This window comes from Oncorhynchus kisutch, linkage group LG11, assembly GCF_002021735.2.
Source record: "Oncorhynchus kisutch isolate 150728-3 linkage group LG11, Okis_V2, whole genome shotgun sequence".
NCBI lineage: Eukaryota > Metazoa > Chordata > Actinopteri > Salmoniformes > Salmonidae > Oncorhynchus > Oncorhynchus kisutch.
Window position 1 is genome coordinate 30,313,957 of NC_034184.2, and position 19,029 is coordinate 30,332,985.

At 40.3% G+C, this 19,029-nt stretch overlaps 1 protein-coding gene across 2 annotated transcripts in view; it reads left to right on the forward strand.

Annotated features, from left to right (window-relative positions):
* LOC109899770 (attractin-like protein 1) overlaps positions 1–10,675 on the forward strand; it is a 338,304-nt gene extending 327,629 nt beyond the window's left edge. For both annotated transcript variants that reach the window (XM_020495283.2, XM_031835623.1), the window contains one exon: positions 7,966–10,675. In XM_020495283.2, coding sequence (XP_020350872.1) covers positions 7,966–8,090 — 125 coding nt within the window. In that variant the 3' untranslated portion in view covers positions 8,091–10,675. The remainder of the gene's footprint in view (positions 1–7,965) is intronic.
* The last annotated feature ends 8,354 nt before the right edge of the window (positions 10,676–19,029 follow it).

Genomic DNA, 19,029 nt, shown 5'->3' on the forward strand with positions numbered 1-19,029 from the left:
GTGCAACTGAAGCACAAAATTAGTCCTTTTACATTCATGATCTGGTGCGAACCCTGACTGAACCGAGCAGAATTTACAATAAGAATAATTTTAAATCTGCATTTACAAAACGCAGTGAGTCATTTTTTCAGGGTTTTATCTTTCCTTTTCTGCGTGAAAAACTCAGAATCCTGCGTTATCGCGACACCTGCGCCATATTAATCCGCCTTTTAGGATCCTGACGGTTTCTCCGATTTTGGGATTAAAGTGCCTGGATGTTGCGAGCCTGGGGTTTGTATGCTGGGTAGAGCAGTGCACAGTCCTGTCTGGTACAGAGCTCAAACACATTGTTCTGTAATGCTGAGATCAGCAGAGCTGAGGCTCCCAGGATAGCACAGGTGGATAAAGGGCTCATCCTCATAGGAAAAGTTACTCAGAGGAGTTCCATACCAACCATATCCATACATAACACCGTGGAGGAAATGTCACATTTCAACTCCATACTCTGCAAGTAGTAGAAGTTTTAGTTGTATTAATTGTTGTCTGGTATAGACAATCTGCCTGCACATACACACACATACCCACAAACATGCCGAATGCACACGTGTGTACACACACACACACACAGGCATGTCTGTGTATAGAGATTACAAGCTGGTGAAGCAGTCAACTTCTCTAAGCCCCCTGTGTGTCACTGGCTTTACAGTGCTCTGCCGAGGAGACCAGAAGAAGCACCAAATCCCTCCACTCTGTAGTCTATCATTGCCCATCTCCCAACACAAACACACTACTAAATCTGTCTAAGTCAGGGGAGCGGTGGATCTAACCAAGCCTAATGTATTCCTTCAGTCCAATAGTTGAGTGAGGGGCCATTGTATTAATCTGCTTACTCTACTTCCAACCTACTGGGACTAGCTGCTTAGTGAGGAACTTCCCCTGAATGTAGGGAAGTTGGTTTCAACATTCTAAAATGTCTGAGAAAGGGTGTGTACTTTTAAAAGTCAGGCTTCTCAGACAGACTTACTATACAACTGGAGCTAGATTGGCACCTGGATAAAATATCCAAAAGATACAGACATCCTCCTATTTGCTGAAGGGACAAAGACAGACAGACAAACAGATGGATGGACGTCTATATAGCAGCCATCTCCTACTCTAGTCTTACTACCTCATCTTTCACATCATGTCTTAATTCTTTAGCTGCTCCTCTTTCCCATCATCAGTCTGCTCTACTTTCTCCCTCATTGTTGGGATTCCCGTACAGGATGAGATGTCAGGACAGGGAAGAAAACCATCTCCCTGCCAGATACCAGCATGTTCTTAGGAGTTTAAACATAGTCTCCATACAAACACAGCAATCCTGTTCTCATCAACAATAACCTGCCTATTCAGGAGAGATCTGTTAAGTGAGTGCGGTCCGAGGTAAGAGTCTGTGGTGGTACCCTCGTTGCCCAGCGACTTGCATTAGGCCAAGGTGCCTGTAAAGATAGTCGCTAGTGAAAGTCTACACACCCATTGCACAGTCTTCACATTTTGCTGCCTTAAAATGTAATCTGCCAAACCTACAGATCTACACAACCTACTCCACATTTTCAGTGAAAGAAAAAGTAAAGAACATTTTCTAAATTAATAACAAAAAAATTAAGATGTGTTGATTGCGTATGTCTTCACATCCCAGAGTTAATACTCGATGGAAGCACCTTTGGCAGCAATTACAGCTGAGACTAATTTTGTATAAGTTTCAACCATCCTTGCACAACTCTTAGGGCAACATTGTTATTGTCAAAATTGTTTAAAGGTGCACAATTGCTCCGCCATTTCCTGGTTACAAAAATTCGAAGAGTTTGCCTAATTTCAGTTTATGTGGAAAAAGAAGCAAGTATAGTGTAGAGAATCATTATATAATCTGAACTGCTGTGAAATATATTTTCCATAACCCAAAATATTGTATTGTTAGCTCTTTGAAGCATAAAAATGGGAAGCAAAGAAATAGTGCACATAGAACAGATCTACCACTTCTTAGACTTGCTTTCAATAAGAATGACAGATCTATAACTCATATTTCTATGTGAATTCACCCCAAAAGAAACATATTGCAGCTTTAAGCTCAGTAAATCAAATCAAATCATATATGATCATGACTGCGACTGATTCATTCAGGAACACAACACCCCTTGGAAAGCCATTCTGGTGTGTCTTTGGTATTTAAGTTTGTGTAATTGTCCTGCTGAATAATAAAACACATTGTATTTTTTCAGAATACGATGGGTGTTCCTCTAACTTTTTACCTGGGCTTTTCTCCTTTCATCCTTTTTAATCCTGACTAACTCCCCAGTTCCAGCCAGTGACAACCCATTACCAACCTACTATCACAAATTATCGTGACATAGACACTAATTACTTATGCAAAATTTGTGACACACAAAAAAATATATTTATTTTCATGTCCATTACATGATTTAATATATAATCACCGATGAAGGCAGTAGGTTACTTAAGACAGAAACGATACAAGGGAGGTTGGTTGGGGAGGACGGGTGGGCGTATAACGCGAAGGTCTAGCAACCCAAACGCGTGTTCGAATCACGATGGACAACTTTAGCATTTTAACTAATAAGCAACTTTACAACTACGTACTACTTTTTAGCTACTTAGCTAGCATGTTAGCTAACCTTAACCATTTAAATACCCTAACCTTAACCCCTAACCCCTAGCCACGCTAATGTGAGCTACAACACATTTGAATTCTTTATGAAGAAAATGTTCTACTTGACACAAATGCGTTAGGAAGAAAATTGTGTGGTAGACATGAAAATTGTGTATTCAACACAATGCGTTATGAAGAAAATCCTGTGGTGGACATGAAGAAATGTACTCTTGTGTGCCTGTCACGAATTTCAAATAAGTCATGTGTCTATTTCACAATAATCTGTGATAGTGTGTTGCCATTACATGACGGTGCCACCTGGCAATACCTGAAAATACAGAGGGTCACCAACATTGATTTCACTCCACATTACTGATCTGTATGACAAAGTGAAAAGGAAGCCATCCATTATTTTTGCAACAAGGCCATTAAGTAATACTGCAAGACAACACAGCAAAGAAATGAACTTTTTTGCCTAAATTAAAACTGCAAGTTTGAGTCAAATTTAATACAACACAGAGCGAAACCCTCTGTATTTTCAAGTATTGTGGTGGCAGCATCATGTTATGGGTATGCTTGTCATCGGCAGGGACAGGAGAATTTGTCAGGATCAAAAAACCCACAGTCTTCTTCTGTAAATCTTACCTTGGGATATACAGTGCCTTGCGAAAGTATTCGGCCCCCTTGAACTTTGCGACCTTTTGCCACATTTCAGGCTTCAGGCTTCAAACATAAAGATATAAAACTGTATTGTGAAGAATCAACAACAAGTGGGACACAATCATGAAGTGGAACGACATTTATTGGATATTTCAAACTTTTTTAACAAAAACTGAAAAATTGGGCGTGCATAATTATTCAGCCCCTTTACTTTCAGTGCAGCAAACTCTCTCCAGAAGTTCAGTGAGGATCTCTGAATGATCCAATGTTGACCTAAATGACTAATGATGATAAATACAATCCACCTGTGTGTAATCAAGTCTCCGTATAAATGCAAGGGGGCCGAATACTTTCGCAAGGCACTGTATGTAGTTACATTTTTCAGAGGGACAATTGCACATGTTACTGACAAAGACACACCAGAATGGCTTTCCAGGAGTTGTGAATGTTCCTGAGTGATCCAGTCTCAGTCCTGACTTAAATTTTGAAGGTCTGAATATTGCTGCCCATAAATTATTCCCAATCACATTAACTGAGCTTGAGCAATTTTGACAAAAACAAGAGTTGTGCAAAGTTGGTAGAATCTGATTCAAAATGATTCACAGCTGTATTGGCTCCCAAAGGTGCTTCCACCAAGTATTAACTCTGGGGTGTGAAGACATACACAATCAAGACATTTTTGTTATTTTTCTTTTTTATTAATTAGGAAAATGTTCTGTGTAGATCTGTAGTCAAAAAAATCTAATGTAATCCCTTTTTACATTTCATTTTAAGGCAATAGAATTTGAAGACTGTGCAAGGGGTGTGTAAACTTTCACTAGGCACTGTAAGTCTCCCAGTCTCAGTTCAATGTGGCATTGGTTTATAATTCTCTTGAAGTTTCCCAAGCAAGTGATGGAAAATGGAGGGAAAAACACAATCTGGGTCCCAGTTATCTCTCCTTTTCTGCTCTCATGACCATCTCTCTATCCGCCGAGCTGCCACCATGACGCCCCGTTTCCCATCACAGCCTCGTGGTCCGGTGGCCTTGGCTTTTTCTAAGCTCGTTAAACTAACATACGCTGCAGAGTGTGTCGAGGAAAGATAACACATACAAAATAAAGATATGATTGCTCTTTTTTTTCTTAATATTCTTTCTTAATCCCTTTTCCTTTTATGTCACCATTATTGGGAATGTAAGGGTATGGTGTTCTGTTTCCAGGCATAGTGTCTATTCACATCCAGACTCAGGGCTCTCTTTCTCTCTCTGACCTACAGTGCAGGCTGGGCTAGACTACAGTGTTGTCCAGTTAGTCGGAGGGTATCAAAGGCATCATCTTGTCTCCTACTGTTCCCCCTGTGCAGTTGTGAGTGGAGAGCTTGTTGACAGTGATATGAGAACCAAGTGGGAAGCAGAGGTTATTGACCCAGAGTGGATCTTCTTATGTGACTCTTTCATTCACTCCTTGTCTCAGATAATATCTGTCCTCCTAGTTTGGGCGATTAGGATTTAAAAGACTGTTAATAAGTATATGTTTAACAGATTTAACAGGATTTAGAAACAATTCAATTCAGTTACATTAAGAACTGACTTTGAGATGAGGCTTGCACATCTGGTCAACATTGTCAACCACATTGTCTGGTGAAGATACACTACATACGAATGTATGTGGACACCCCTTCAAATTAGTAGATTCTGCAATTTCAGCCACACCCGTTTCTGACAGCACACAGCCATGCAATCTCCGTAGACAATCATTGGCAGTAGAATGGCCTTACTGAAGTGGTCAGTGACGTTCAATATGGCAACATTATAGGATTCCAACAAGTCAGTTTGTCAAATTTCTGCCCTGCTAGAGCTGCCCCGGTCAACTGTAAGTGCTGTTATTGTGAAGTGGAAATGTATAGGAGCAACAACAGCTCAGCCACAAAGTGGAAGGCCACACAAGCTCACAGAACGGGACCGCCGAGTGCTGAAGCGCGTAGCGCTTGCAACACTCACTACCGGGTTCCAAAGTGCTTCTAGAAGCAATGTCAGCACAATAACTGAATCTGGGTTTGGCAGATGCCAGGAGAATGCCACCTGCCCCAATACATGGTGCCAACTGTAAAGTTAAGTGGAGAAGGAATAATAGTCTGGGGCTGTTTTTCATGGTTCGGGCTAGGATCCTTAGTTCCAGTGAAGGGAAATCTTGACGCTACAGCATACATTGACATTCTAGATGATTCTGTGCGTCCAACTTTGTGGCAACAGTTTGGGGAAGGCCCTTTCCTGTTTCAGCATGACAATTCCCCCGTGCACAAAGCGAGGTCCATAGAGCAATAGTTTGTCAAGGTCAGTGGCCTGCACAGAGCCCTGACCTCAACCCCATTGAACACTTTTGGGATGAATTGGAATTCCGGCTGTGAGCCAGGCCTAATCATCCATCATCAGTGCCCGACCTCACTAATACTCTTGTGGCTGAATTGAAGCAAGTCCCCGCAGCAATGTTCCAACATCTAGTGGAAAGTCTTCCCAGAAGAGTGGAGGCTGTTATAGCAGCAAAGTGGGGACGAACAACATATGAAGGCACATGATTTTGGAATGAGATGTTTGACAAGCAGATGTCCACATACTTTTAGTCATGCAGTGTATCAAACTAGGACAAGGTTTTCACAAGGATTCTCACTCTTAATGACGCTATTTGAATAATGGGGAACCAACAGTAGCTCATGGAGAAATCCTGCCTGGTCAGCAGAAATACTAAAAGCTAAACTTGAAAGTCAAGCAGCTGTAATCTGTGTGAACTGTAACTCTACTCCTTTATTGTCATGCAGATGACACTAATTCTATTATATTTCATTACAAGCTGTCATCAGAATAATGTGCTTGTTCTTCTTATTTAGTTTGAGTTTTATTTAATCTTTATAAAAAATAAACAAATTCAAGAAAGACCTTTTTACTGTATTTCTCTTCACTGAAATGCTCGTCAGATCTTAGTATCATAGTATTATGTCCCATTTCTGTTTGATTGAAAATTATATGTATTTGGGGTCCCTAGTGCTAGAAAGGCCCTTCCTGTTCCAAACCATTTTGTACATGGGGGTTAGTGATCCAGCAACCTGACAAAACAATTCCCTTAGTAGGTTGCATTAGCAGGGAGCGCCCTTCACCTCCACTCACCTGTATCCTGATTTGATTATGTTGTCCAATGAATTTGATTTGAGATGCATATCTCTGGTTATCCAGAAGGCATTGGCTTTAATTAGCAATCATGAAAAATAAGCTATTTGGTTGTAAGCCAGCATTTCCCAAACTCGGCCTGGGGATCCCAAGGGGGGCATGTTTTGTTTTTTGCCCTATTACTACATAGCTGATTCAAATAGCCAAACCTTGATGATTAGTAGATTATTTGAATCAGCTGTGTAGTGCTATGGCAAAAAACAAAATGTGCTCCCAGGTTGGGACCCAGGACCGAGTTTGGGAACCGCTGTTGTAAGCTTTCACCTTTGGTTGAGTCACCAAATTGGCATCTATAACGATAACTTTTTCATGAAATGTTTTTAGTTGTTTTCTTTGAAAAGCTTTAATTTTAAAAAGTGTTACTTTCAAGTGTGGAAAGTTTGTCTTTCAAGAGTTACATGTAGTGGTGGTTTCTATCCAATAGTAGTGATGGCTTTGGATGTCAAGGTCAGACATATTAGCTGCAGTGTTACGTGTAGTGATTGCTATAGAAAAAGTGTCAGGTAACAGTGTTGAAAAGGATCTGGTTGTGATTTGGAGTGAAAGGGCTGACAGGTAATCTAGTCTGGCTCCACTGACCAGACATGTCAGGCTGTAGACTAAGAGTGTCAGCCCAGGCTCTTTTCTCTCCTCCACTCCCACTTTGTCCCTCTCTCTATACCTCTCTAACTCAGACATCTTGTTCTGTAATCAGTGCTGAGGGTTGGCCTCCTGTCCGTGGCGGCGGGAAAGAGCACTGAGGCGATTGTTGCCATGCCTACCTAAAGCACACTGTGGCTTGACCACACACATGCATAGGCACACTGTGCGCACTCACACGTCATTGTAAGTAAGCATTTCACTGTAAGGTGTAGACTACACCTGTTGTATTCGGCGCATGTGACAAATACAAATTTGATTTGATTAGACATCAGCGTTCCCTCTGCAAAAACCCAGGAATCACTGGTGTGTGAGACGCTTAAACATGTAGAGTTTTTCCTTGTTTTTCTCTTTGGTTTTTTGGTCTGCATACAAGGAGATTTACTTCCTGTCCTAATGAGTATACTAGTCAAGCCTACCACTGTACAGAGGGCAAGCCATACTGAAAATCCATATTAGTTACAGTAAGCATCTGGTGTCATTGTGTTCTCCACTTTTTTTGGGGGACTGTGGAGAAAATAGCAGACCATCAGATTGTTGTTTTGAGAAAAAGAACAGCCCATAGCAGCCTAGAGAGGTATAGAGCTATGCTTCAGTGACATGTAGTCCCTCGTCTCCTGCTGAACTCTGATATGTGAGGGCTTGGGCAAGAGTTGGGGAAGCATTTCTGGGAGTTGGGAAAGGGTTTAAGCGGGCGGGAGACAGCGAGCTAATTACTGTCTGCTGTGTTTTACTTTGCCACACTGCTGAGTGTCTTCTTTGAAGCTCACCTCCCTTCTTCTGTCTCTCTCCCTCCTCCCTTTCCCTTTCTCCCTCCCCCATGTGTTTCTCCCTGTAGGCATTGCCATCGCCAGTGCCCTGATTGACACCTCGCAGCAGAAACCTGGAGACTTCAAAGATAAGTATCATGGCCTGAAGAACCGCAAACTGCACGCAGTAACACATCAGGGAACCTGTGTTTGAACCGCCTGACCAAAAGGGGAGCCTGAATGCACCTGAAAGGACCGCGAACGCTTCTGTTTTATGATGAGTTCTTGCTCTATTTTTATCAGTCTTTCAACAACACGGCGTGCTGAAGTGAACCTGGTGATAACAGAATCCCTTTATTGAGATGTTGAGTGTCAGCAAGCAAAGTGTGCCTCATCTCCACGCCCTGTAATGTTTTTTTTTTTTCCCAGAGTGACTTGTCTGCTCTCTGGTTGGATCTCTGCCCAGCCCAGCTGGAGGGTTCTGGACATCCCATTGGCTCTCTGCCAGGAAGTTTGTAGTCTGCACTTCCTCCCTGTGAACACATCTCCTAAAGAGTTCAGGAAGAGCAGGTCGCCACTGGAAGTTTGAATGTCATGTGACATGAGTCTGAAAGAACAATGCCAAGGGCCTCTTGCTGGTGAGATGTGTGCTCATTTTGATACAAAGATAAAAGCTCTTTTATGTTTTATTTTAAATGTATGGTCTGCCCATGTTCAATCCAGGCTAGATGAACAGAGCAGCGTATGGGTCTAGATAGAATAGCTTGTGACTTGACTATATGGTTGCCTCACTCTGAGGTAATGTATCCTGTACTGAGGGTTCCTCCCATGACTTAGCCTACCAGCAGTACAGCATGTCATGGCCTAATGAAGAAGTCGGATGCAAAGAACAGCGGGGAAAAAGGAAGAAAACTGGTATCAGTATTGAAACATGCCTGTGTTTGTTATGTTTAACTTCATTGTCAAAGAGCAATGGCATAACATTTAGAATTAGCATTTAAATGCATGTCCTCTCCATGTGTCATATACTGTCAGGTCCAAAATTATTAGCACCCTTGATAAAGATGAAAATACTGCATAAAATTAATAATACATAATACTGAGCTATATTGTATGTATATATAAAATAAAGGAAAATTATATGATTTTATACTAATACAAATGCTCATAGAAATAGTTTAAGTAATGAAAAACATTCTCAAAAAGATAGGGTCAAAATTATTGGCACCCCTGTTTTGAATACCTTTCAATACCTATTATAATAATCAAAATAATATATGCCAAAGTTACTTAGTCGTGTGTGCATACATTTTCATATGGGTAGTCCCAGCGGGAATACACACAATACTTCACCTTGCAAGGATAATATGAGATTGAAGAACACATTGGGAGGTATTTTAGTCCGTTCCTCAATACGGAATCTTTCCAGATCCTTATCTGCTGCCCTTTTCAATTCAAACCACAGGTGTTCGACCACAGATTTCCTAAGACAAATGACCACTGAAAAATGTTAATTTTGTGGTCAATTAACCATTTATTTGTAGAATTTGATGTGTACTTCGGGTTATTGTCTTGCTGGAAGACCCACTTCGAGCCAAGTTTCAGCTTCATGTCAGAGGCAGCCAGGTTTTTGGCTAAAATGTCCTGGTACTGGGTAAAGTTTATTATGCCATACTTAAGGGCCCGAGGACCAGTGGAAGCAAAATAGCCCCATAACATCAAAAATCCACCTTATTTTACAGTGGGTATGGGGTTATTTTCTGCGTATGAATCCTTCTTTCAATGCCAAATCTACCACTGGTGTGCGTGGCTACAGCTCTATTTTTTTTTCATATTTTTCACACATATATATATATATATATTCGTTAAACTAAATCTCTTTGCCTGAGCAATTGTATTAGTGTAAAATAATAGAAGTAGAAAATAAATTTTGCGTAAAATATAGCTCAGTATTTGTATTTTCTGCTCATCTTTATCAAGGGTGGCAATCATTTTGGACCTGACCGTATGTCAAGATGTTTCAACATATTTCTCAGTATCCGTCAACACATATACTTTATACATATCAAGACTCCTTGATTTATTTAAGTATAGATTTAGAACACAAAATCATATTTTAATTGCTACTCCTTTTTCTTTTATTTTTGCCATATTTCATTGTGATTGTGTATGATTGTGTTTCTAAGGGAATGACAAGGGCATACAGTCATAAAACAAATAACAACTAATTGTAGCTCTAATGTTTTCTTGTACAGTATGTTAATAAGACAAAAACCAAATGATTAATTTAACCTCCATATCCAGGTCGATTAATTTGTGTAACACACTAACTCAGCTTGGATCCTGCAACTCTATTCAGCTAATACCATTCTCAGTTCCAAAATGTTACATATGTTTCCTTTCCTACTCTCTACCTGGGATTTCTTCAAGGAAGGGAGGGAGGAAGCATGCATGCATATTTTTGGCATTTGGGCTGTTTGTTTTCTCTGTATGACTTTGAAGTTTGTTGTGTTTACACTTCTATCCGAAGCATCCTATGTTCTGTGTCACGCTTTGTCTTGTAAATCATTGTAAACAAACCCTAATAAATTATCACACTTTTAAATGTACATAGGAAATGTAGAAATGTGATAAATCTGATGTTTTCCGGTCAGGTGAACTACATGTAATGTATTTTACACAGATCTGTTGAAATTTGTATGAATGAAGAGCAGCTCACCTCATTATTTTGTTCATTATGTGCATATTATGTAAAGTTACAATTAAACATTTTGATGCTTCTTCATACTGTGATTAAAACATGTCTCCTTTTGTATTTTTTTGCCTCTCAATTCTCAAGCTTTATTGGTTTGTTGCATCGGATGTCAATTTGATTGGCTTACAAGCAGAGAGTACTTAAAGATACTGACATCGGACACCTGGAAAGATCCGCCAAAAGGATGTCTTGGTTTGATCGCTCAGATATAGAATGTGTGTTGATTTGTAATATGTATATGTGATGTGTAATGTGTCTTATGTAATGTGTCTTATGCGACTTATGACACTTTCAAGACTAGGGGCTCTATTTAATCTGCGTTGCATATTGCGCAATAGAAATGTAAAGGTCGTTAAAGTTGAGCCGACATACAGTGCCTTCGGAAAGTATGCAGGCCCCTTTACTTTTTTCACATTTTGTTAGGTTACAGCCTTTATTCTAAAATTGATTCAACAGTTTTTTTTCTCTCATCAATCTACACACAATACTCCATAATGACAAAGCAATTTTGAATATTTGTTATTTGTTAACAAAAAATAACCCCAAAAAAGACCTGAAATATTGACATTTACATAAGTATTCAGACCCTTTACTCAGTACTTTGTGGAAGCTCTAGATCCTGTCAATCTCTGTCAGGTTGAATGTGGAGTGTTGCTGCACAGCTATTTTTAGGTCTCTCCAGAGATGTTCGATCGGGTTCAAGTCCGGGCTCTGGCTGGGCCACTCAAGGACATTCAGAGACTTGTCCTGAAACCACTCCTGCGTTGTCTTGGCTGTGTGCTTAGGGTCGTTATCCTGTTGGAACCTTCGCCCCAGTCTGATGTCCTGAGTGCTCAGGAGCAGGTTTTCATTAAGGATCCCTCTATACTTTTCTCCATTCATCTTTTCCTCGATCCTGACAGGTCTCCCAGTCCCTGCTGCTGAAAAACATCGCCCCAGCATGATGTTGCCACCACCATGCTTCACCGTAGGGATGGTGCCAGGTTTCTTCCAGACGTGATGCTTGGCATTCAGGCTAAAGAGTTCAATCTTGGTTCCATCAGACCAGAGATTCTTGTTTCTCATGGTCTGAGAGTCTTTAGATGCCTTTTGGCAAACTCCAAGTGTGCTGTCATGTGCCTTTTACTGAGGAGTGGATTCTGTCTGGCCACGTTACCGTAAAGGCGGATTGGTGGAGTGCTGCAGAGATGGTTGTCCTTCTGGAAGTTTCTCCCATCTCCACAGAGGAACTCCATCAGGTTCTTGGTCACCACCCTACCAACGCCCTTCTCCCCCGAAGGCTTAATTTGGTCGGGTGGCCAGCTCTAGGAAGAGTATTGGAGCTCTGGGGACAATTCCTTGGTTTTTGCTCTGACATGCACTGTCAACTGTGGGGCCTTATATAGACAGGTGTGTGCCTTTAGAAATCATGTCCAATCAATTGAATTTACCACAGGTGGACTGCAATCAAGTTGTAGAAGCATCTCAAGGATGATCAATGGGAAATAGGATGCAACTGAGCTCAATTTCGAGTCTCATAGCAAAGGGTCTGAATGCTTATGTAAATACATTTTTTACTTTTTTATATGTGTGTGTGTGTATATATATATATATATATATATAAATAAATATATATATACAGTATATATATAAACCTGTTTTCGCTTTTTTCATTATGGGGTATTGTGTGTAGATTGCTGACTATTTGTTTAATCAATTTTAGAATAAGGCTGTAACTTAACTGTGGAAAAAGTCAAGGGGTCTGAATACTTTCCGAAGTCACTGTATACAACGTTTACCGTAAATACAGTCCCCACTAACACGGGAACATTGCCTTTAATTTTAAATCACGCTGTGATGTTGAACTTTCACAATACAGATTGAATAGACCCCTTATATTTCCTCAAACATTTTCATTGAATCTCTAATGTTTGTATACTTGAGTAATCAGAGAATTGTGAAGACATTTTCATAGGGCATGGGGAGTGTAGATCTTTAAAGAATTCCCCTAGGTTCAAACTTAACAGTCCACCATCCAATGATACATGAAAGGGCTGCATACTGTCGATACTCATGCTGTCTTCGCCATTAGTAAAGAGAGATAAGTGGTGCACTTTCCTGCCATTTTAAATACAACTGGTTTTCTCAAGATAAAAGACTGTCTGTGTTGGAGTTAACTCCATGCTAACAATTCAATCAATAGAAGCAGACTGCAGAGTCTCCTGTCCCGCTCTTACAGTAAAAGGCCAAAGAGACCTAGGCTGGGATTCAATCTGATTGTGCGTTATACAGCGCTTGACATTTAACGGTCATTTCTGATTAAGAGGACATGTACTAATCAAAAGGGGACCATCTGGTTCTCCCAGGAGTTTGGTTGGTGCATTAAACTGGTGAATTCAGATAATTAAAAAGGTGTGATGGGTCTGCACTCCAAAAAGATGTAGCATAAAGCTTTCTTATATTTTACATTTTTAGATGTTATTATTCTTTTCACTGTATCAGGAATAGTGTGCATCTGATTTGACCAATATGTTTGTTAAATCCTGATCGCTACATTCACCACTCTATTTCACTTCACGTAACAGTCTGGCATTCCTCCTTGCAGTTTGAGCCTACCTCTGTATTGAGGGGCCTTCTTCAAAATGTACTTGTCAACAATTGAATCACCTTCAACCAATCAGATGGCACAGTATTTGTCTACATTGCTTTTTATCATAAGCCGGAGAGGAAGAGGTGAAGCGAGAGGTTTTACTCCGCACAAAATCTGTCCACGAAAATAAGCCCACGAAGTGAGGAATTTATGTATGGATGTCAAAATGCAATTGCTAATTTACTACCTATGGCTTATCTGATCTAATTGAAGTTTCGTAATGGTTGACTTGTTACGAATGCACTGATATGTGGACATGTGGTATTTCAGCAACTTCTACATCGGAGCCTGTTGTATAGAGATAGATAGAGGACTCATCATGGATATCATTTTTGGCATGGACATTGCCATTGATGTCTTCCACCTTTTTAAAGTAGTCAACTGGGTGGGGATTCCTATGAGTTGGGAGCAATCAGCCAATGAAGAAGAAGAGAATTGACTACTTTAAAATGCAGATGCCCATGATGAGCCCTCTATCTATCTATCTATCTATCTATCTATCTATCTATCTATCTATCTATCTATCTATCTATCTATCTATCTATCTATCTATCTATCTATCTATCTATCTATCTATCTATCTATCTATCTATCTATCTATCTATCTATCTATCTATCTATCTATCTATCTATCTATCTATCTATCTATCTATCTATCTATCTATCTATCTATCTATCTCTATGCCCTGTTGTTCAGAAGCGTATCTGCCATCTCATTGGCTAGAATGGTCCCTTTGAGGACATGTATTTCCATTGTTAAAGCGGTCACTTGAATATCTTGTCAATATAGTAGACAATATTTGCTTAAATGCACTCTCTGTTTCTCAGTGGGCACTGATTAGACCAGCCATTTGTTTTGTCTATTCCAGCTGCCCATTTATTGAGAAAGTCACACACGCATATGCATTTCTACTGTGAATATGCTGTAGCTTTGACATTCCGTATGCCACCCTTAGCAACCATTATGTTTGAAGTGTGTCTGCAACTGTAGCATCTCCTAGTGTACTCGCTCATTCACACCATTTCATTCCTCCCATCACATTCTCCCTCTTAATGGACCCTGACCAGCTGGCCACACTCACCTCAGGGTCAGGGTCAACCGACCCGCATTCACATGATTGATGCCACTTCCAGACCTCAATCTTTATGGTATTATGTTCCAATTGCGTTGGGTAATTTCCACTTCTTATGGTAAATGACTGAGCAGGGCCGGCCGTGTTACAAAGCACATGGTTGCCCCCTGGACCCTTACACCCACAGCTCCGAAGCTTGAGAAGAATGGTTCTTCTATCATCCAACCCTGACCACTGTCAATAGTGCACTTCACCACAACAAAAGGAGGCCTTCTCCTCACATCGGACCAAGAACAAAGAGAAAGGGGAAAAAAGTAACTGTAGTGACAGAAATTAGTATCTGATGAGATAGAAAAGATGGTAAAAATGATGGGAAAGTATGGCTCTTTGGCCTGTGTGGGAGGGAGACTTCTATGTCACAACTTTCCTGATACAAGACTCTGCCAGTGAGTAGTGTCCCTGGTTCATGCCATCGGAACGGGTTTAATCTGAGTCAATTAGTTATACATTTTCTCATACGACCTACCATGCATTAATGTGGAATTACAAGTTAATTTGTGACCCACGATCATTTAGCTCAGTATATCTTTACAATATCATAATTTGAAGGGGCATACAGTACAATTCTAAACTAGCCTCATAATTACATAGGGATTATAAAACAGTGGAATAATTATAGCTTAAACATTTATTAGTATTCATAAACCATTTGTCCAAATGACATAAACTGCCCATGGGGGTTTTCAGTGAGCTAGAGTGCCTTCAGAAAGTATTCATACCCATTGACGTATTACACATTTTGTTGTGTTACAACCTGATTAAATTGGATTAAATCGGGTTTTTTTCTCTCACCCATCACGCAATACCCCATAATGACAAAGTGAAAACATGTTTTAGAAATGTTTGCAAGTGTATTGAACATTAAATACACAAATATCTAATTTACATAAGTATTCACACTGCTGTGTCAATATTAAAATCACCTTCGGCAGCGATTACAACTGTGAGTCTTTCTGGGTAAGTCTCTAAGAGCTTTGCAAACCTGGATTGTAAAATATTTACAGATTATTCTTTTTAAATTCTTCAAGCTCTGTCAAGTTGATTGTTGATCATTTCTAGACAGCCATTTTCAAGTCTTTGCCATAGATTGTCAAGCCAATTTAAGTCAAAACTGTTGCTAGGCTACTCTGGAACATTCAATGCCATCTTGGTAAGAAACTCCAGTGTGCATTTGGCCTTGTGTGTTCGGTTATTGTTCTGCTGAAAGATGGACTTGTCTTGAAATGTCTTTTGGAAAGCAAACTGAACCTGCTTTTCCTATGGGATTTGCTTATGTTTAGTTCTATTCCATTTCTTTTTTATCAACAAAAAAACTTCTTAGTCCTTGAGATGACAAGCGTACCCATAACATGATGCAGCCACAACCATGCTGGAACATATAAAGTGGGACTCAGTGATGTGTTGTGTTGGATTTGCCCCAAACATAACGATTTGTATTCATGACATAAAGTTAATTTCTTTGACACATTTGGATGTTTTACTTTAGTCTCTTATTGCAAACAGGATGCATATGTTGGAATATTTGTATTATGTACAGGCGTCCTTCTTTTCACTATGTCATTTAGGTTAGTACTGTGGATTAACTACAATGTTGTTGATCCATCCTCTGTTTTCAATCACAGCCATTAAACAATGTAACTGTTTTAATGTCACCATTGGCCTCATGGTGAAATCCCTGAGTGGTTTCCTTCCTCTCTTTGGAGTGACTGGGTGTATTTATGCACCATCCAACGTGTAATGAATAACTTCATCATGCTCAAAGGAATATTCTCCATTATTTTTTTGTTTGTTTACCCACCTACCAATAGGAACACCTCTGTGGTCTTTGTGGTTGAATCTGTGTTTGAAATTCACTGCGCACCAAGTGAGTCCATGCAACTTATTAAGCAAAGTTTTACTCCTGAACTTATTTTATTTATTTAATTTTACCTTTATTTAACTAGGCAAGTCAGTTAAGAACAAATTCTTATTTTCAATGACGGCCTAGGAACAGTGGGTTCCTAGGCCGTCTGTTCAGGGGCAGAACGACAGATTTGTACCATGTCAGCTCGGGGGTTTGAACTTGCAACCTTCCGGTTACTAGTCCAACACTCTAACCACTAGGCTACCCTGCCATAACAAAGATGTTGAATACTAACATAATTACACTTTGACATTATGATATATTGTGTGTAGGCCAGTGACCAAAAAAAATCTAAATGTAATCAATTGTAATCAAAAGTATGTGGACACCCATTCAAGTTAGTTGATTAGTCTATTTCAGCCATACCCATTGCTGACGGGTGTATACAATTGAGCACATAGCCGTTCGCAGTAGTATGGCCTTACTGAAGATCTCAGTGACTTTCAAAGTGGCATCTTCATAGGATGACACGTTTCCAACAAGTCAGTTTGTCAATTTTCTTCCCTGCTAGAGCTGTCCCGGTCAAATGTAAGTGCTGTTATTGTGAGGTGGAAACATCTAGTAGCAACAACGGCTCAGCTGTGAAGTGGTAGGCCACACAAGCTCACAGAACACAGAACTCACAGAACTCACAGCACCGCTGAGTGTTGAATCACGTGTTGCTAAAATATCATTTGTCCTCGGTTGCAACACTCACTACCAAGTTCCAAACTGCCTCTGGAAGCAATGTCAGCACAATAATTGTTTATTGGGAGCTACATGAAATGGGTTTCCATGGCCGAGGAGCTGCACACAAGCCTAATATCACCATGCACAATGCCAAGCGTCGGCTGGAATGATGTAAAGCTTGCCACCATTGCACTCTAGAGCAGTGGAAACACGTTCTCTGGAGTAATGAATCACGCTTCACCATCTGGCAGTCCGATGGATGAATCTGGATTTGGCAGGCAGATGCCAGGAGAACGCTACCTGCCGCAATGCATATTGCCAACTGTAAAGTTTTGTGGAGGATGAATAATGGTCTGGGGCTGTTTTTCATGGTTCGGGCTACGCCCCTTAGTTCCAGTGAAGGCAAAATCTTAACGCTACAGCATACAATGACATTCTAGACGATTCTGGGCATCTAACTTTGTGGCAACAGTTTGGGGAAGGCCCCTTCCTGTTTCAGCATGACCATGCCCCCGAGCAAAAAGCGATGTCCATACAGAAATGGTTTATTGAGATCAGTGTGGAAGAACTTGACTGGCCTGCACAGAGCCCTGACCTCAACCCCATCGAACACCTTTGTGATGAATTGGAACGCCGACTGCGAGCCAGGCCCAATCGCCCAACATCAGTGCTCTTGTGGCTAATTGGAAGCAAGACACCGCAGTAATGTTCCAACATCTAGTAGAAAGCCTTCCCAAAAGAGTGGAGGCTGTTATAGCAGCAAAGGCTGGACCGTCTCCATATGACTGCACATGATTTTGGAATGAGATGTTGGATGAGCAGGTTTCCTCCTGCTTTTGGTCATGTAGTGTACTTTCTGAAGACACTTTACAGCAACCCTCAATGTGACATGTTTATTAATAGATGTGAACTGATGCCCGTGGAAAGTGACTTGAAATGTTTACATCTTTTCAGTTTTTACATCCTATTAAGTAGCTTCAGCAATTACTGGCAGACTGTACATTTGTGGATATGAATAATAATCTGACGACGATGCTTAAAACCTGTTTCCCCCTTACTTTTTCACAGACTAAATATAATACCAGCACTTTTTTAGAATAGACATGTTCTATGCAAGGCCAGCTTCAGAGGGGTTGGGTTAAATGCAGAAGACATGTTTCAGTTGAATGCATTCAGTTGTACAACTGACTAGGTATCCCCCTTTCCCTTCATACAACGTTTGTTTCAATAGGACTTCTTTGAGAAGCCAGCTCATCTAGTTCACCAAGCTCTCCTTAGACCAGTCTTATACAATATTATTTTGTTAGACTATCTTAGCCTTGATTATTGCCTGAAAAAATGTTTTCAAGTACTTCAGTTTATAGTCCACGGTTTTCTCGAAGTGCAGTTAACGGTCATCTCCCTAACCAAGGTTCCTTGAGGTCAATAATATGTAATGAAGCCTCCTCAAGGTTAGGTCAATTACCTAACGTAGCAGGCGTAAAATAAATGCCTGAAGCTAGATCCCCTACATACTGGTCTTCACAAGAAGAAGAAAAAACTGTCAGGGGAGGTTCTCTTCTGCACTGTTCAACCAATCCAGTAAATGTGGAGGAGGAGTTATGATGGAGTGTCACATTATTAACATCCAAAAGCGGAAGTCTCTTTCCATTTCGGCAGACGCTCGAGTCAACAGACTAGTCTTTAGAACTTCTTAATAACCACATCTCCAATGTGAAATGCAGTTTTACTCTCGCTATCAAAAATGTTATTCCCTACATTTAGGGGAACTAATGTTCAATATCTTTCTTTTACAGTTCCCCTTTTTGCTGGAGGGCTTTAATTTCAAGGTTGTGCATTGCATTTGTTTGACATTAATAAAACATTTTCTGTTTGTCTGAAAGGGCATTATCCTCCTTTAGCCCATGCCATTTCCATCTTTTCTCTTTTACAGGATATGATTGGAAATATTGTGCGTGATGGGAGCCCTAGTTACATAACATTGGTGTTATTCTTTGGAACACATTCCATTCAACCTCAGCTGATACATATTATTCTCAGAAATCCAGAATTAAAATCTTGCAA